The 21,446-nt window shown below is 41.0% G+C and overlaps 1 protein-coding gene across 1 annotated transcript in view; it reads right to left on the bottom strand.

The window, feature by feature from the left end:
• LOC139211355 (protein kinase C epsilon type-like) overlaps window positions 1-21,446 on the bottom strand; it is a 61,919-nt gene that overhangs the window by 33,435 nt on the left and 7,038 nt on the right. The window contains exon 2 of the mRNA XM_070841652.1: window positions 5,301-5,364. Within this exon, the coding sequence (XP_070697753.1) occupies window positions 5,301-5,364 (64 nt within the window). The remainder of the gene's footprint in view (window positions 1-5,300; window positions 5,365-21,446) is intronic.

Below are 21,446 nucleotides of genomic sequence, written 5' to 3'. Positions count from 1 at the left end.
AGGTGCCTATAAAGAATGAATAAATAACATTCACAAAGTGATAGCAGCCTGCATTTGACCAGAAGCTTACTGCTGTTTTGGTTATGATGATTCAGAAACTGGTGCCTGGTACCCATTCAACAACATAAAAGACAAACAAAACAGGCCTCAGCAGTGCCCTCGACACCACACTGACATGTTTATAACGACAATGCTAGAATGCTAATGTTTAGCAGACATGACCAAGTTCACTGTCTTAGTGTAATGCAAAGTATGTCATTTCTGTCAAGTCATAGTTTGATGATGTGATGTAGTATGTGACCATGGGAGTTATTTTCACTACCTCTGCTGGTGAAAATAAATCTGATGTGACTTGGGCAGAAATCTTGCTCACAGAGTAACATTAGCTAATGTGACGTTAAATCAGCTACCCATACAGCAACTGCAGCTGTTATTTGGTGACTTGAACCATGGAGCAGCCCAGCACTATTAGAAACTCTTGGTTTTCTGGAGCGTCAACCAGCACACTGAGGGCATCTGTCGATCCACAGGCCACAGATTCCGAAGAGGTCAAGGACGCATATGAGAGATGAGAAGCCCAAGCAATAATGGCGATGTCTAAACTTCTTTGGAAACTGTCCAAAGACTGTCCAACCACCAGGTTCTTTTTTGCAACCTGGTCTGGAATTCTTTTTAGTTGAACACATATTTGAAACATATCTTACTGGTTGACAAGTATTTCATGCACCATCCAACTCCTCACCTGATGAGGTTCTGGTAAATCTTTCTACTTGAACATGTTATTGGACCAAATCCTTTATGACCTTTCAGTCCATTACGCTACCCTTCCTTGTTAGAACTTTTCACCGGCTTGGCTGATGCTCTCCACACCAGAGCAACTGCCAACCGGCTAGAAGAGACGGATGCGAACGGAAAACGAGAAGCCAGGGCAACAATGGGCATGCAATGAGATCAACTGATGCCGTCGGGATATGAGTGGCCAGAACAATGGTGGGTTTTCTTTTTACAAGTGATACCCACCGCACCAGGATAATCCCCTTGCTGGCACTAGTTCTGTGCCAGCCAAGGCGACCCGCCAGCAGCTTTTGTGTACGGGGCCCAACAAGCGCCTTAGTAGGGGAGATCTGTGAGAAGGTCCCATCCAGAGTTGGCCTTGTCAACTGTTTACCCAGTCCCCTCCACTGGCCTGCCTTGCACACAATGTGGGACGATGCACAAAGTGCCGTGGAAAGCCCCACAAGGCCGTGCATCACAATCCGACAGTGGAGAGTGGAAGGCGACGGGGCTACAGCTCCCTCAGCCACAGCTCGAGCCCAACCCCGCTGGACCAACTCAGCCAATCCTATTCCCAAAGTAAAAGATCTGATGTGCCAACTTCTCTTACTGGCCTTGATCCAACATGGCAGAGGCTGTTCACCTTGGAGACCTGTTGCAGATATGGGTACGGCCTGGCATGAGATCTACACCTTCTTTTCAAGGGCCAGCAGGAGCTCACCAGAAGCCATTGGAACCACAACACTTTCAAAAGGGAATTAAATAGTAAAATAGTCACACTGTAATGTGGTAAAAACCTTTTAGTGGCAATGCTTTGGATGTGTTGATGTGTTAATACTGAGGATGTGTTAATAAATTGGATGGTATATATCTATATATATGGTATGTAAATGAATATTGATGTCTGCACTGGAGAAATATGTGAATATGTCATATGTATCATTATAGCAGTATAATACTCTCCCATCCGATAACAACAGAGCCAGAACAACATATAAATATTGCACCTGCTTTTAGCAACAGGCAGCAGCTTATCATACTGTCCTGGTGCCAGCAGGCCTTTGTGTGTCTGTGTGTGAGTGAGTGAGTGAGAGAGTGTTTGTGTGTCTGTGTGTGAGTGAGTGAGTGAGAGAGTGTTTGTGTGTGAGTGAGTGAGAGAGTGTTTGTGTGTCTGTGTTTGCGTGAATGAAAGCTAATAGGTTGATTGCATCTCTCAGGCCTGACAGTTCATCCATGTGTTCTCTGCTATGCAAACACATTTAAGTAATGACTGCAATTTCAGCACCTCTCTCTCTCTCTCTCTCTCTCTCTCTCTCTCTCTCTCTCTCTCTCTCTCTCTCTCTCTCTCTCTCTCTCTCTCTCTCTCTCTCTCTCCCTCTCCCTCTCCCTCCCTCTCTCCCTCTCTCCCTCTCTCTCTGAAATGAATATTATTAAAGAGAAAGGACACATTTATACGAGACCTCATGACATCTCTGTCACTTTATATTGATCTCTCTCTGTCTCTCTCCCTCCCTCTCCCTCTCTTTCTCTCTCTCTCTCTCTCTCTCTCTCTCTCTCTGTCCTTCTGTCTTTCGTTGATGTAACTGGTCCATTAGAGAACGCTCCACTTTACTAATCAATTTATCACCCCACCTCCCTCTCTTTCGACCTCTGGTTAACTCCCTCTCTGTCTTTCTCTTCTTCCATTCTGTCATGTCTCTTTAACACGTAATCTGATGCGCGCGCGCACACACACACACACACACACACACACACACCCACACACACAGACACACAGACACACACACACACACACACACATACACAGACACACACACACACACACACATAAGGTGGGAAAGTCATTCACATTTGAAGATTTGAACCGATTTGTTGTTTTAGTTTAAAGTGGTCCAGAATTTTTCTTTTCAGTGTCAGGAGACATTGTGGGCCACTGTAAAGTGGACAGAATCAGAGGCAAATGACACATTTGAACACCATTACAGGTGGTTAATATGGTGATAACATATACTGTATGTTGCTGATCAATTGCCAAATTATCAATATTTCATTTCTTGATTTAAGGATCGCTTAGTGATGACTAATGTAGTGTTTCAGTTTATCAACCATAATAGGATAAAAACAGAAGTTATTTTCAGCTGACTTAGGCTTGGCAGATTTGTCATTATTTTTGGTTAAAAAGACAAAAAGTGGAAAATAAACATAAAGCCAGCCCTTTTTATATCTCAGAATGGTTTGATTCAATATATACTACTGCATGGTGGGGCATCTATAAAACTGACTGACCAAAGAAAGTAAAGCAGTAAATGCTGTATTAACCTTCTTGCCGTCTACAATGATTATATAAAAAAATTATTCAAAAAATTAAATAATTTCAAATGCAAGCCTTTCTTTTGTGCCATTTAATTTTCATTGCAAGGTTTATTAAGGGAGGACGAGGATAGGAGGAGGAGGTGAAATGCTGCCCCCTATTCATTTGGAGCAGGTGGCCAAATTTTACAAATTGCACCTTTAACCCACGGAGTTCAGGGAACAATTAAGTGAGCTGCATTTGGAAAATTCATATGGTTTGCTCATTTGGTGTTTAATAAGGTCGGCATCCATGAAAATCAGATCAGAACTCCTCAGCTTTTTAAAATATATTGTCTTAGATTTACAGTGAGACTCTCTCACATTATAAATAATGAGGTAATCAGAGTCAAACACTGAACTCTGAGTCACCATTACACTTCAGCTGAAAAGCACTTACTACGTGACGTCAAGTCTCTCGTGTCTGTATAGGATGCACACAATCTAGCACAGGAAACTCGCAATGTCGGTTTCCTGATGTAATGGTGTTGGTTGCGCATGGGTGACTAAAGACCATCACACACACACACGTTAATTAAAACTAGAGAGTTGAAGTTATTTCCAAGAGATCAAGATACTGCTTATTGACTTTTAAGAGGAAAAGCAACATAGTGTTTGTACAACGAATTTGAGAACAGATTTGAAAGGAGACAGGTTGACATACAGACTGAGGAACAGGCAGCAGAGAAGTGTTGCTCAACACATAAGGACTCACTTAGTTTTACAAAGGTTTTACTGTGCAACCACAGGCACGTTAAACAAGACACACACACAGCATCTACTATACACACAGCACATCACAGACAAGACAAAATCAGAGAGAAAACAACTGTCCATCGTACCTGATTATTATTATTATTATTGTTAAATGAGATGAAACAGCACCAGCATGACTGTAAAGTAATCTGACAGACTAAAGAACACCCACAAATGAAAAACTCATTCGACCCAATAGAAGTGGTTTATACTTCTGTCCCATGTGTTGACATGGCTTATTGTTGATGTCACTGTTCCCAAATCCCATCATCCATTGTTTATCTAGGGGATACTATTGTTTTCTTTTCCCTGAACCAGATGAATGTGTGCAACTCAGACGGGTTCAGACTTCTGGTTTTCTGGCCCATAGCTGACATCACTGAAGAAAAATGTAAATCTCTTTTTTACAACTTTTTATAACAATAGCCGTTGGTTATGATCACATTTTACTCAGTGACACTGCAGAAAAGCTGAAAACGTGTTACCATTTCATAGAGTCAATAAGCAGGATTCACGGTATAGAGATCTCTCTTTAAACCTGTTTGGACACGTAAAATGCTGACTCCTGAGAGGGCACTTCATTTAATAGTGGGTCGACATGCCTTTTTAAGTGTAGTTACACATTTACTCCCTGGGGGAAAGCTGCACCTCTTAACACATATATATCACTATGCTTTGTGCGCAGATGACTTGTGAGGAACATCTTAACTGAGCAAACTGAGCATTTTAAAGTATATATTAAAATGGCATTTTAAAATAATAAAACAAATAATCTGTGAGTTTTCTATGTATGTATATACACTGTTGCCCATAAAAGTTGGAATAATTGTTCAATACCCCCAATTTTGTTAAAGCCTGAATACACAGTTTGCAAAAGTTAATTGTGGTTTAAGTTTCACTGATCAATAAAGTTGAGAAGACACTTTATTTATCAAGAATAAATCACATTGTCACAATCATTTCATGAGAAGAGGTAAAAAAACATTTTATTCCAACTTTATGGGCAACAGCGTATAAAATATGCTACTGTTGTAGCATATTTGTTCATAATTGTGACGCAATAATGACGAAATCCAACAAACACTTTATGGAAGTTGTTATAAAGGCTTCAGTGGGTTTTGAGTGTAGCAACACTGGTTTTCTATAAAAATAACATGAATTTCATAAGCTGTGCTAAAGACACACACAAAAGAAAAAAAATCAGTCCAGATCGACAGATAATCCAGAGAAATAAAAAGACAGAAGTGAACATAAAAAAAGATAAGATTATCACTTTAGACTGAAAGCTTGTGGCAATTATACAACAGCTCTTTTGTGTCATTACAGGAAGGAAAAGACACTGACAGCAAAGCATAACAGATAACAGCAGCGATTCAGTTGAACCATCTTTGTCTAAAAATCAGTGTGTACTGAGTACTTACCTTCACTGGAAGATCCTGATAGGTCAATTACGACATACACCTTCCCCTCTGGCTCCAGGTCAATCTGCACACACACAGGTAATGGAGAAACAGAGATAAGTGTGGACATGAGGAGGGTCAGGAGGGACAAGGGGAAGGAGAAAGAGAAGTGGAGGAAAAAAAGACAAGAAGAGAGAGTTAAAGATACAAATATGAGTAAAAATCTAATTAAATTAAAGGGTTAGTTTGGATTATTTGAAGTGGGGTTGTATGAGGTTCTGCAAAGTAAAAGGACTATTTTTGCCAATGTGATTCACTGAGTTTTACACCATCTATGTTTTAGATTCGCACTTAACTTGGACTTTGCAGAAACCTCCTGCATCAGGTTTCATCTTTTTAGACAGGTCAATGAACGAATTATAATTTATGAATGGCAGCAACAGACAGGTTTTACAGCAAAATAGTAGAATGCTCTAGCATTGCGGTTGCTACACAGTATCACCCTATATATTTTTATTGGAAAGAAACATAGGTCAGCCACCCACTCATCCCCACCACAAACCTGTGGGAGACTGTGTCATACTAACACCCTGTTTGGCCGAATTCCCACAGTATCACTTGCGACACAGCGGTGATGTGGTAACGTGTGGAAAAAAGAAAGTTGTGGTGTGTGCCACTTACAGCAAACTAGAGGTTTGACACACATCCTGTAATGCACATCACATGCACACTCCCACATATAATGAAGTCTGACTGTATTTGGGCCAGTGACAACTGCTGCTGTGCAATCTAGCGCGGGTCTGCATGTGTATGCGTGTAGACAGCAGTGTGTGTGCGAGAGAGAGAGAGAGAGAGAGAGAGAGAGAGAGAGAGAGAGAGAGAGAGAGAGAGAGAGAGAGAGAGAGAGAGAGAGAGAGAGAGAGAGAGAGAGAGAGAGAGAGAGAGAGAGAGAGAGAGAGAGCATGTCTGACTGCATTTGAGCTCATCTCATGAAAGCAAGTGGGCATCGGCCATGGGCTCACAGAGTTTCTACCAGCAGCTTGTACCACCCACGGTGTCCATAATCCCCCTTGCACACACACACACACACACACACACACACACACACACACACACACGCACACACACACACACACGCACACACACACACACGCACACACACACGCGCACACACACGCGCGCACACACACACACACGCGCGCACACACACAGTGAACAGTACTGAGTAAAGACTTGGTGCAGTGCAGGCGAACAGGCGTGGGTTCAGTAATGTATACAGTAGGAGATGGAAAGCAGAGAGAGAGAGACAAGTGAGGGGGAGGACAGAGAAAGTTTGTTGGCTCGTTCCAATTTGAAAGTGCAGGGGGGAGCACCCTGATTTTTTTTCTTTTTTTTTTTTTGTTAACACTCTCATTTCATTCAGTGTTTTCTTGTTCCTGCACCTTTTTTTTTGGCCTTAATGGACCTTCATTATCAAGCGGGAAAGAATGCCGAGAGCATTTCGAGGTTTAACAGGATAATTATTCTCATCCATCTGGATTTTCTACAAGAACGGCACGGAAGGAAGGAAGGAAGTCGTGGCAGATGGAGAGATGAGGGTGGCAGAATATTACCATGAATGCGTGGAGGAGGGGGGAGCCATTTTCTGTTGCCAGGATTTTATATGTCATAAACAAGAAAATGACTTGAGCACCATTGAAATTTGGGTTGTTAATCTATAAAATGTCAAATAATCCAAATCAAAGGTGATGTCTTCAAATACTTTGTTTTAATTCACAATAATATAAAACTAAGGCATTGTTGGTAATTAAGGGCAGGTTCTGCAACTTGTATTAGAGGCACCTTTCTCCTAACAGCCTGACAGCAATCAGTAAATGAAATAGTATGACAAAAACAAATAGAAAGAAATCCATTGTCTGTGGCTGTCACAGGATTGTAATAAACCCGTCCAATTATATCATTCAGACCTGAATGAAATGATTGGACAACCGACCCTCCTGTCTACCTCTGTACCTGTCTACCTTTGCCCCCTTTGCCCATGACCAGAGTCTTCTACAAAGCTAAAGCTAGAAAACTAGTCATACAAGAATGGTAGACTAGATCTCAACAACGGACTTTTTGCAGAATACAAAAAAGAACAAACAAAAGAGAGATGTAAAGGATGAAGGGTGAATGCGCAGAAGGAGAGGTGACTCTTTAGGCGAACTCGTAGACATATTTAACCACGTGACAAGGTACCACAAAATGGGAGGTCAAAAAAGTCGGGGGCCATTGACACAGATGATCAATTAAGCCAGATTAATCCAGTATGATTTCATTGCAAACTAAATCCTGTCGGACAAAACCATATATTTCAAGGCTTCGCTTTGGGCACTGGGATCTCATATAGGGACATCTAGCAGTTGATAATTTCTGGCTTTTTGTTTAATCGATCAAAACCAAAATTGAGAAACAGACATCCTCCTAGAGCTCCGATTTATACACCCACTTTGACCCTAATTCATCAAAGAGTAATGAGACAACACTGCATTTTCAGTCACTAATAAACTAGTGGCGAAGACAATTGTGACGTCACCAAGAAAAGAAAATAGCAAAGTGGTTACGCAGACCCTAAACATCCCAAACACACACACACATACACACACTACCTCCCTTCCCCTGAGGTCACAGCCCTCTATTCATCAGCTGCTTACTGAGCGTGCTCAGACTCACAGGTGCAGATGTCACTAAATATAGAGCCGACGGAGGAAGGAAAAGGCCCTTCAGTGTGTATGTGTCCACCACCGTTGTTGCCGTGTGTTAATTCTCATGCACACGCCGGATACACTGAACTAGTTCTGCTCCTCCTCCTTCTCCTCCTCCTCCTCCTCCTTGTTTATCTGATAGCTGATGGCTGTGCGCACACAGGGGTCAAAGGTTACAGGAAGGACATGCAGAAGCAATGCACTCTTTATCAGTGGAGGAAGAGAGAAGATATGTGTGGGTCCAGCACTGTCAAAAGAGTTTAGTCTCAATTATTGATAGAATTTTGCTTTGCCTTTTGATTCCAGTATAATTTATAACTACATTTTAAACTCACACACTACTTTTATCATTTTTATTCTTTTGTCATATCTCTACTTTTGCTTAGTGTAAGGTTTGCTTGCTTGTGTTAAACCAATCCCATCGCCAGACAAGAACACTCGACTCTCCAAAACCTTGGACGCTGTTAAATGATGATTTCAGTCAATCAGGTTCTTGTTTTCTACAGTATCTGCACATGGTAGCTACAGTTTGGTTATGCATATGCACAGTTCATTGTTATGGTAAATAAAAATAATAATTACAGGTCTGTGGCTCTACACAAATGCTTGTTTCTTGCATGGAAGTTAGATGTGCTACACCCTTACTTTCCGTCTCAATATATAAAGGACAAACTACTTCCTGCACTGTCACTGTATGTTGGCATTGGATGTAAACCATGAAGTGCAGAATCGGCCTGTTTGGGTATAAATCTTTGCAATGCTGAGCTGGTTAAAACCATGGATACTTTGTTCTGACATGGTGCCCGTTCATTCAAATCTGCTGCTTCCCCAGTCGTAATTCATTATATAAAAATCATAATAAGATTAAGTGTAAGTTAAGAGAGTGTAAGAGCCATGACAGTGGGGGTTTGGGGAGGTAGGAGGCGCACATAGGGATTTGGTCTGCCATAACGAGGTGTGGTATAAAGACCCTGTAAGCCCACATGACACAGAGACACATTATGGAGAGAGATACATCTCTATTAACATTACATTTAAATGAATGTGCAATGATTTGCACAAATGCCATACTACATTTTGTACAAATATTTGTTCTAATGTCCATACACACTAGTTGCATTTAGACAGTCTCAAATCTAAAACTGGCTTGTGAGCTGTTGGATCGGCATTTATGGATCACATGACACACGTGCATTGTCTGAAACAACTTGAGACAATCTCTTTTTGTCTTTTGAGGTAGACTCCAACCTAACAATCAACCCGTGTATGTCTGCTGGGGTGAAGGAGGTAACAAACTTCAGTGGTGGAAAATTGGGATTTAATGCATATGGAGATGGGAAAAACATATACATGTATATAACACATATGTTTTTCCATATCAAAATAGAAAACTTTGATTCATAAATATGTATCTATTTGTACTAATTATTGCACATTGATTCAAATGTCAATTCACAGACATGTTACCTTGTATGAGACACAAGTTGACGGTGATTAGTATTATTAGTAATGAGAAAAATGTCTCTCCAGAGGACTACTTCAAACATCACATGGTCTTCATCATGTGATAAAGTGTGTGTTCTAGTTTATGTTTTTGAGTGTGTGTGTGTGTGTGTGTGTGTTTGTGTGTGTGCGTGTTTGTGTAGAAGTGTGTGCAGAGTGTCCTGGACAGTGAGTTGAATTGAATTTATTTACCCTTTTTGAGAACATTCTCAAACTGCACTAATTTATGATGGAAATACGCACATACACACGCGCACACACACATACACACACACACACACACACACACAGGTACATGCACAAACGCATATTAAATTGCAGGATTTAACTCAATTGAGCAGGTTTCCCTCCATTATCTCTAATGCATCTGAAGCATGTGTTTGTGTGTGTGTGTGTGTGTTTGTGTGTGTGTGTGTGTGTGTGTTGGTCATAATCGTGCACCACTAAGATGATCAGTCACTCTGTTCTATACTGAAATGTCAGAATTATTCATCATGATAATACATTCATCTTTGTGGAAAAGAATACATTTATTGTACTTTGTAAACTGACTGTCACAATGAATGAAACTCCTGTAACTCAGTCAATATGTTATTCTTCACAAGAAATGAGCGTCGCTTTAAAGACAATAATTCATTGAACAAAACTGTCATAAATAACAATGGCACCACAGCGTGCAACCATATAAAAAGGATTCATTCCCACACAGAACATCCACTTACACAAAGGCTGTTTGTTTAGTACACATCCCTAAAAATACACCTATGATGTGATGAGGGAGCGCTTGATTTAATGCACCAGGGACACAGCAGGGTCTTAAAATGCAAAACTCAACTCAGATCAGTTCAGTTTAGGAAACCAAATTGTGAGGTTAAACTGTACAGCCTTAGTGTATGCCAATGTGTGCGTGTGTGTGTGTGTGTGTGTGTGTGTGTGTGGTGACATCTCCTTGTGATTCTGACTGGCCCAAAAATAAAGGTCCTTCAGTAAGTCATGACTCCTGTCTACACCTGCCAGCTCTGTCTCACTCTCACACACACTACACACACAGACAGACACACACAAACATACTCACAGTCTGTTAAGGTTGAAGTGAAAGCACATGACACTGTTGAACTCTTGGCTCAGACTCATTCTAGACACACTGTACGTACACACACACACACACACACACACACACACACACACACACACACACTTCTTTCTCATTTATCTGACATAAGGAGAGCCCAGTTTAAAACACAGAAGGTCAATCTAATAAACAAATATTAAAAGATTCATATCCTTACCTTAGCATGCTGTCCTGCAGCTGATACAGAACATTATCACTGGGAAAATTAAATCCCTGCGAAAAATCACTTCTAACAGGTCTGCTCCTTTAAAACCATCTGAGCATTTTCCAGAGAAGACTGGTAAAAACCACAAACATTACGATACAGCATGTCAACTGTGTTGTGTGTTTCGCTAAAGTGAAACACACAACACTGACTTTTCTGCCGAAAACCATCTGTCTACCCAACCTTGTTTACCAAAGTGAAAGAGGCCAAAGAAAAAGACTCCTGTTTTGTTGTGCGTTTGTCAGTGCAGACATAGAAGATTTAAGAAAAATGCTTTTTGACACATGAACAGCAATTTCAAATTTAGCAGCAGTCGCATGGGCATAGTCAAAACAAGAATTAAAACGCAAAGAGAAAAATCCCAGTGAGAATGACTTAGAGATACACAGAGACAAAGAAGGAAAGAGAGATAATGAGAGAGAGAGAGAGAGAGAGAGAGACTGAGAGAGAACAGGGAGGACATTGTGTTTTATCTGTTCTCAGTGACAGAGAGCACACGGCCTCTGTGGAGTGACACACTGCAGACCCTTCACAGACACACACACGAACACGTGTTTCAACTGCTATACTTGTGAGAACCCTCATTGAAATGGTTTCTCCAACTCTTTCCAAGGCCGGGTATCATTTCAAGTGTTTTTGAAAATAGCTCCCATGTGATTTCTGACTTTTGGTACAAATACCAAATGATGCAAGAACTTTGTCTGCACAAAAAAGTTGAAAACAGGTAAAGTTATAATTGTTTCAATCAAGACTTTAAGCAAAAGAAGATGCAAAAATTATGGATCGGACATTCTGACATTTGAAGAAAAAATAATGTAAAAATAATATAAATATAAAAATAATATAATATAATATAAAAATAAAAATAAAAAAAACTATTGAAGTTTGATACTAAGCAGCACTCAGTATTGTCCAGTAGTGTCCAGTATGTCTACACACAGTCAACTAGTGTTGGGGGACTTGCAAGAAAGAATGATTAAACCCTGATTACACCCTGCCTTTTAGTCCCTAACATGGGTCATACATCCCATAATGCAGCTCTCGTCTCTCGTCTGCACATTTGAATCTCGCTGCCAAAAAAAGTCTCCAAGCCAAAGATGGCAGATAATAAACCCTCATGGCATCACTACGGCATCATCAGGGTTCCTTTCTGAAGGCTGGACAAAGCTCAACATTATACAGCTGTTTTCACATGTTACTAGCCATGACTAATACGCTGATTCAGAGGAGTGCACCCTTCAGCTTACCTCTAACCTTTAGTAGAAAGAAATGAAGACTCAAATGTAATTCCAGAGCGAGGAAAACGTTAGTGTACTTTGACATATCCCACAGTACCCAGTCGTAATGGACACTCTCAAATGAATGCCTTCTACAGGCGATGTGTTACAGTCAATTTATGATGAACAAATGGAAACAAGTGAGTAAATAAAAAGACACAAACAGATACACATATTCAGGTAGTGGAGTATAACTTTTATACAGATGGACTCACTCCTGATCCTCATGCACTGCATTTACTTCAAATAAACCAGAAGAATCCTGCACGCGCACACACACACACACACGCACACACACACACACACACACGCACAGCCTCCTGTCGGCAGCCACTCATGCCTGTCCTCCTGTTTAGCTGTATCTGTCCATACCTAATTTGTCCCTGTTGAATAAATGATGCTGCAGCATTGTGAACAGGCCAGCTATGGTCTCTCACACACCCACACACACACACACACACACACACACACACACACACACACTCTCAGTGCTATGACCTCAGTTAGTAGCTGTTACAACTCACCGTCGTGTATATTCTACCTCTATGTGTATGTGAATTAGCTAAATATATTTAGAAGAGACCCTGATGAGGATAAATAATGCTCACTGTTTTCACTTCTTACAGTTTTTGTCTGTTTAAAATTGACCTTTGGAGGTTCTGACAACACGAGCAGTGAAATACAGGTGACGGATGAGGACAGTTGCGCTTGTACCTATAAAAATTGCTTCGCCTTGATTGTCTTCAGGATGTTTGTCTGACCTGATGGGATAATACATCCTGTCAGGCTCTGTTACTCAATTCACCAAAAGTCCTGAACTGAGTTTCTTACTTATATTTTACAGGGTGAGGTAACAACATTGGTGAAACGGGGAAATCAAGCTCCAATTTGCAATCCATCCAAAAGATATATCTGTCATACAAAACACACACACACACACACACACACACACACACACACACACACACACACACACATACAGTATGTGTGCCTATGTCAGCTCAAATATGCATCTGTGCATCTGCATTGATGGAATAACGGAAGATAGAGAAGCAGAGAATCATGGCAAGGGGTTGATGACGTATGAGGGAGGAGGAAGAGGAGGAGAGAGAACATTGAGAGAAGACAGTCAAATATATAAGGGCAAAAAAAAAAATCTGCACCCACAAAGGCAGAAATATGCAGAAGGCTAATAAAGTATAATGCAAACAAATAGTTGATCAAATAATCAACATCTATATCTTATAAAATCCTCCAAAAAACATATAAATTTGGTTGTTAAACTGGGACCAAATGTACTTCGAGGGACATTTTAGAATTGAAAAATTAAATGCTTCTACATTATTTCAAACATATCTTATAGGCCGACACACAGTATAGGCTAAAAACTGATAAAATTACAAAGTGGATTACAATAAAGGATAAACTGAAAAGAACATAAATGCGATACAAATATCAAAAGCAGCAGCTATTTTTGTTCAGCCATCACCTGAATTCCTAATTCAAAATGTTTGCGGACATGACGTCAAAGCCCGAAAAGTAAAATAAGTTTATTAACATTTTCGGTGCAGAATGGAGAATCTGTATTAGCAGAGCAGGAAAAGGCAGATGAGAGAGACAACTGCACTTTATACATTCATCTCCTCCAGAATGCTTCCATAATACTCATCTTTATTGCTCTCTCACTCTCAGCACGAGTGGAGCCGAGTGGAAGAGACCGCCCACACATCCATCTGCTTCTACTATGTACAGTCAACCTACACACCCACACACACATATGCACACACACATCCATATGCACACGCACAATTACACTATATTATGACCTGTCATTGGTCTTTTGCCAGTTCTCTTGTACACTGCGATGTGCTTGAACATGTTGCCATGTCTCTAAAAACTAATTTATACCCCAACCCAACCCCACCCCCTCCCACACACACACACACACACACACCATGTTTCATATTGTCCTTCCCCCAGCACTAACTCAAAACATACCTGAAGCATTGCCTCTCTGAAAGATTTACATTAGAGGTGTTTGGCTCTTATAAACAGCTTTTGGTGCAGAGCACAGTGCCCTGCACCCAAAAGCCTTGAGCACACCACATGACACACCTTGTCATCATAGTAAATTTACAAATTGACAAGAGCTGATGCAGTTAAGAAGTCTCCATCTGTCCTGGAAGAACTAACAGCTGGATTCATCTATGAAACATCTCCACAAACACGAGGACGGTCATTAGGGGCTGACTACATTGTACATTTAATATTGGGTATGTGAGCAGAGAAAGACTCTTTTGAGCTCGGGATCAGTATGTGTGACGACGTACTCAACTCCAGGTGCACTTCCTTGCTTTTATGGCATCGTTCAACCACATCTCACTATTCCATCCAGTTCCATTCACCGATGAAGGCCTCAAAAAGGCTAGTACTCGCCATTTAAAGAAATTCCAGCTCAAGGAAAATCTCTTAATTCTTACCAAGGCAGAACCAAATGAACAGCCTGCTGGCGCTGTTAGCTGGTTAGGCGGTTTTTGAAGGTCATAGATATAAATTGTATAGGAGGGACTTTCCCATTTATGGTAACACTGTGTATCCATGTCAAACACCGTTCTGTCTGATGCAGTGCTGTATCTGTTCTTCATGTCGGACCACACAATGTACACAGGTTAATAGCATCTGTCATTGTTACATCTGTTAGCTACATGGTTACCAGTCAAGGTGAGGGAAGGCCTCAGAGAGAGGTGACCTGCCTCCAGTCAAGGTAGTGAGAATATTCTGTTTGTTTGTGTGTTCATTTTGTTGTGTGGAGGGTATCCATAGCAACGTGATCGTCATGCGTCCCAGCAAAGGAGGTGTCTGTGGACAAGTTCAGGCACCTTCAAGGACTTTCTTTCTTGTGTATCTCCCACTGAGGTTTATTCAAAGATTCAGTCATTAGCGTCACATGTTGTCAACTGAAACTTAATGAGCTTCATTTTAACCTAATCACACTGAGACGCATTCCTCTGACACACACACACACACACACAAACACACAGAGACAGAGGGGGAGAGAGAGAGAGAGAGCTGTCCCTAAGCTTTTACAGTATCACATGAGCCTTAGTCAAGCTAGAGTCATGTGGCTGCATGTATCCTCAAAGCGATCTACAGCTACACGCTCACTGGCAATCAGGCACAGGAACACAGGGTAGATAAACACAGAGAGGCAGGCGCAGGGAATATTACAGAATATCACAGAGAGGTGAAATCTTTCGTAGAAGCCCCTTATGGATGAGATCTGCTCTTGTTTTTCTCCATTGTGCCCATAGTGTGACCATGAATGTGAACATGCAGTACGTCTTTTAACCCGAGTACTGAGCCCGGCCCCGCTTTAACTGGAACGGACAATGAGCATCTTCTGAATAGGTATGTAAATACAGCAAGATCATTGCGGCCTTCTAATAGACGCCGCACTGCTGACTCAGCTCACCCACAAGCGATACCACTGTTTACCCACTTTTTTTTCTGAGGACCACATCAATAGCACGTAGGCTTTTTCAGTGGGGCTGCATCCAGCAATAATTTTCCTTATCGGTCCATCTGCCTATCATTTTCTCAGTTAATCATTTCATCAACTAATTCCTCGTTTGATCTGACCATCAATCCAAAACCCAAAGATATGCGTATTAAGATCACAGCTGGCAAAAACAAGATGGAAATCAAAAAACTCTTCTCTGCAGATCAACCAACCAGTTAATCAACTAAATGCTGCAGCTCTTATTTTCATTCTTAAGAAACAGGACGGAACTAGATGCACCGAGCAAATAGCACTGTGCAGAGTAAACGACTGCTGAGCCAGATGTTGATGGACAGTCAGAGTCAGAGTGACTCCAAAACACACTGAGGACCAAACTGAAAGCGATTGCCAGACATTTAGCCTGCGGTTGCAAAGTCTGACTTTGCTGTCTTGCATCACAGATGTGCACATCGTCTCTCGGAAATTCGGCAGAAATGCACTTGTTGTGATGCAACGTCATCCCCATTTTACCATAAATACATCAATAAAATAAAACAATGTCTAAAATGGGTCTGTCACCAATCTGGGAAGTAGACAGAAGCCGACTGTTGACTGTGCCAATGATACTTATATACATACATAATGTTTTCTTCTTCGTTATCTGTTTTCTTCTGTTGACTTGTGTCGCTGTTTGCATTTTTTTTTTGTCGATTTCATTCCTTGACGTTGTCTTTCTTTGTGTTTGTGCTTTGGCAACATGTGTGAAATGTCATATCATCTGGAAATAAAGCCTTTTTGAATTCAGTTGAATTAAATTGGGTTTAACATCAAATTTCATTCATTGCCTCGCACATAAGATGGAATTTACGTGTATACTGTGCAATATAAAGCAGCATCAAACACACCAACAAAAAAGTGTGAAAAGGGTTGTCTGGCTCAAAGGTCTACGAGGTGAACCACTTAAAGCGCTACTACCCAATTGGTTTTTAATTAATCAGTTCATTCTCAATTACCATATACAATGGTCGTGTGATGTGTGTGCTGCTGTCTGTTTTGAGTTAAGTGCATAATAAACACACACTTTGTGAGTGTGTGTGCAAGTGTGCAGACTGACAGCAGGGTGTTTTCTCTTCTCTCATCCTGTTTGTGAGGAAATGGAGACGTCTCCTTACTAAGTTTAATTCTGCCCTGCGGAGCTCACTGGTGATTTATGTTACAGACATTCCACAGAAGCTTGACCTCTGCGCTTCAAATTATTATTTATGAACTTCATTAGACCTGTTGCATAAGCTCTGCAGTATTTATACCTTTGCGCTGTGTGAAAGTACTCAAATGTAGCTGATTTCTTTAATTTATGAGCCCAAATGTTAAAGTGGAAAGTCGGTCGCCATCGTAGGCCGTAAATTTGTGTTTCTCATCATTCTTGGGTCAGGTTCTCAGTTTGATCCTGATTTTGTAAAACAAAGTGGATTTCTAGACAGAATTAGACGTGTTAGGAAAAACCAAGAAAAATCTCTGATAATTTTAGCAACCAATAAAAGTGAAGTGTGATACAGAAAACCTCATTTTTCACAAGATCTGAATGAAATTCTGTTGCATGTGATTATCCGAATCCCGATCTCTGGCTCAGAGAGACGGAAACACTAGGAAAATGTAGTGATAAGCTGCACACTGTGTCTGGAATAAACAACAATCCTGGCATTTCTGTACCAACAGTTAGTGTGTTAAATCTACAGAGGGAGTCACTGCTTTGTTGTCCAGTTGTTTTTTTTTCCAACCCCCTGAACTGTGGAATTAGGTGGAGAATTCAGGATCAAGTGACCGTGGTCACAAATGCAGATAATTTCAAGGGATTTCTAATTCAATATTGCATTTTTTTTAAACCATTACAAAACTATATTTCCGAAAAGCTGGTGCAGACTACGTGGAGGTAATGTGCTCTCTGAGTGCACTCAAATTGCTGTTTTGCATGTACATTTTTTTGCATGATTGACCACAGCTTGAAACCTCAGATCTAAGTTTCTGTCCATCAGTTTTCAATAGAGCGCAAAAGCGAGACCAAAAACCAGCTCAAAAAACTCCAAAAAAAAAAACAGGAAGTAATGAGAGACAAAGCGAAAACAACAGGAATCACCGTCAGAAATTAAAGAGCGTAACATCTTAAAGAATCGCTTCTCTGGAACAATAACACAAAGAAAAACAACAGGATTTCTATTGCTGTGAACAGTTTGAGATAAGCGGTGCTGACAGGAGCAGCGGGAGGAGGAGACAAGCTTTCGTCACCAGCAGCTTACTTCTTCATCTCACATTCCTTCCACATCACTGTGACTATACTGTGCTGCTTTGTACAGTAAGTGACCTACTGTGCACGGACAGGACGGCAGGTAAACGAATGATAACAGAGGCTATGGGGGGCACCTGGGGAGCCATCCCTCTGTCCCTCTTCCCTTCTTTCTCTGGGAAGTAAACTTGGACAGTGAAAACAGGAAGTAGGGCCTACCGTGTGACTCAGACACACTGCTGCTAATATTAGACTCATACACACACACACACACACACACACACACAGCCCTGCCCCTGTTTCCTTCAGCCCATAGAGAGGACACCCCTCTACTACAGTCCACAGGGAAACAGGGTCAAGAAGAGAGCAGGCCTGAGCTCTTCCTCTATTTTGTCTTTGTGAGGTTTTCGCTAACATGGTATAGATGTAAAATCACATCTTCAATTTTATTTTTTTTTTTAATTATAATAGCTTTATACGTTCAGCCCCACTGAATGAGAACAGAAAATACCTCTGAGCAAGACAACAACAATTACCAGGTCCAGAACCAGTGCAAAAAGCTGCTCTTGTGCTTTGACCTTTCTGGTGCATAATTTCTTTTCACAAGTTCAAACACTTAACTACAATTAGCAGCGAGACAGCGGAGCGCTCTGCATTCCTCAGATGGCTACAGTACAGTGGCTGCTGCAGTGACAGAGGAGCTCCCTTATTAAACATGAAACTGGTAGCGTGTCACACTTTTGAAGCAGTCAGTCAAAGCTGAACATGCGTCCTCTCTGTCTCAGTAGACAGTAGACGTCTCCGCCGTCAGCTCCGGCAGCCGAACCGCCATCGCTGACACTTTAGCCCGCAAGACGACCACACAGCAATCACTGTCACAGCTGCAACAGCAGACTGACAGTGTTACAACCACAGCTGGGAACGAGAGGGCTGCCAGACACCAGTGATGATCAAGACTAGGGATGTTGCTTAGTTTGACATTTATTATATCTTTAAAAATGTTGCATTGGCTGTTTCTACTACACAGACTGATTTCTATAAGGTCTATTAAAATCAATAGATATTGCTATACTTCAAAAATCAAGAGACTAAGAATTATGAAATGATGTTTATATATGATATATTTTTGCCTGTATCACACAGCCTTACTACAGCCCAGGCAAACTGGAGTTTATCTACATGAACTGTGTTGAAACTGTGCCAATAACATACTTCAGATCACTAGGAGAAGGTCACTCAAACAAAAAGGCAATTTCATTCTGCAGGTACAACAACTGATCCGACGCCAACTTCTTTGTGGTACGAAGTAAAAAATGTCAACTTTAAAGAGACCATCTTTCATCAAAGTTTCAGGGACTGGGTGGCTTTTATTCTGCTCTTACCACCGAGCAGAGAGAAAAGAAAGTCGGACACAGGAACAAGCTGAGCCAGGTGGTTAGACATGCCAGCAAGACCAGTGGAAATAAACATTTGCAACTCCAGAATCTATACAACAAGCCCCATAACCAAAGAGGGAACCCAGGTCTATCATAACCCCCCCCCCCCCTCACTCATCATTCCAACTGCTGCCATCTGGCAGGAGACTCCAGGTTCGACTAGACAGGAAAAATGGGTACAAGGTCCACGTCCACACACACACACACACACACACACACACACACACACACGTCAGAGCAGGTTTTATCCCACCTAACACCTGTATAGTACACACACAGTCTGCAAAAAACTGTAGGGTGTAAATTCGTGACTTGTAGACGTTTGTGGTAGAAGAATAAAACCAAATACATCTAAATTTAATAGAAACCCACCATGGCTGAAAGGACGTTTTATCAGTATTAAGAACAACACAGGAAAAAGCCGTTTCATGTTGAAGTATCTATGTTGCTCTATCGTTCGCCTCGCTGGTTTTACCTTTTTAAAAAACAATCAGTTTTGTCAAGCATCTCTTGTCAGCTGAGTGTGTCAGTATGGGATGTGTTAACAGGGAAGCACTTGTGTGCAGACCACTTTGTCTTATGAACTTTAACTGAAATTAAGTACAAGAGGGACATTGACTGAAATATCACTGAACAAAGCAAATTATCTCTGTTCTCGTCAGCTGATCCACCTTTCCTCTTGCCCTCCCTCTGCCTGCAGAGCATGTCCACGCGTCATGCCCATTCAGTTCCCACCAATTACCTGGTCAATCACCTCTTTAGGTAAGCGTGAAAACAATGACGAACAGAGCGTGAGGCACAGACAGAGAATTAAGGATTCTTTTACGTTTGCCTGAGTCGCGCTGCCATGGTTTCAAAAGGGGGAGTTTTCATGTTGTCAGATAATTGCAAACTGAAACCGGTTTCAGGTTTCCCTCTGACACACACGCACACATTCATCCTGCTTTTTATTTACAGAATATTCGCTCCAGTTCACCTGACATTTATTCCTGGCTCCCCTGTGTTAAAAATGTCTAAAATAAAGACAGTTCTTAGCTGTATCAAATTTTAGCCCACACGTCCCTGGTGCTGAGTTAGTCCAGACCAGGGAAATTGATTTTAGCTGTGTGCTAACTTATATAAACATAAGGTTACATTAAGGTCTTAATTCTCTGAGTCTTATGGGAATTGAAGAAAAAAACACTGTTAAAATAGTTTTGAGATTCAGGGCCAGTTGCAGTGAAAAAAAACCTTATTTAGAATAATGCAAACCTGTGGCTTCCTGAAATGGTAGAGAAAAGACAGCAAGCAAGAGGAAACAAAGGCATGGTTTGCTAAATGACTGGATGTGACGCAAAGTTAAAGTGCAGACGACGCAAAACTATTGGTGTAGTGCTTGTACTGTATTAAAGGGATAGTTCACCCCTAAATCAAAAATACATAATTTTCATATTTCAAATATTTCTTACCTGCAGTGCTATCTATCCATTTAAATCATTTTAACGTGAGCTGCCAAGTTCAGGAGATATCAAACAGAGATGTCCTCCGCCTTCTCTCAAATGAAAAGGAACAGGGTGGATTTGTAAAGCACAGGGTTTCTAAACAGTAACGGGCGTCCTCCTCGACTGAGCTGTAGCCTTAGCTAGCTCGAACTATTAGTTAGAATAATTGTTGTTGCTTGTGGTGCTCACAGTGCCAACAAATACATTTGAAAAGTTCAAAAACTACAAAACTCAACAACTCACATCAAAACAATCTATATGGATAAATAGGACTACAGATAAGAGGAAAACTATGGATGTTTGTTCTCAGGGCGAACTGTCCCTTTAAGGCTGTATGACCAATTCTATTAAAATTGCACTTTTGAGACATACCATAGTCCATACCTGCAATTCATGCCTTTATACAAGAATCATTTAATTGAAAAAGGCATTCATTTGTGTTACTACTTTGGCCTGTTTCTGAACATTCTAGGATTTCAAAGTTTCACTAAAATTACATTTTTAAAGTCATTATGGTGAAATCAAACACTGCTGCCAACCACCACCCACATCCCTCCCACTTTTAGCCATTCAAAACCAGCTCACTTCAACTCCTTCTCTGTCTTCTTC

This window comes from Pempheris klunzingeri, chromosome 12 (assembly GCF_042242105.1).
Source record: "Pempheris klunzingeri isolate RE-2024b chromosome 12, fPemKlu1.hap1, whole genome shotgun sequence".
Lineage (NCBI taxonomy): Eukaryota > Metazoa > Chordata > Actinopteri > Acropomatiformes > Pempheridae > Pempheris > Pempheris klunzingeri.
This window is presented reverse-complemented; position numbering and strand designations above follow the sequence as displayed.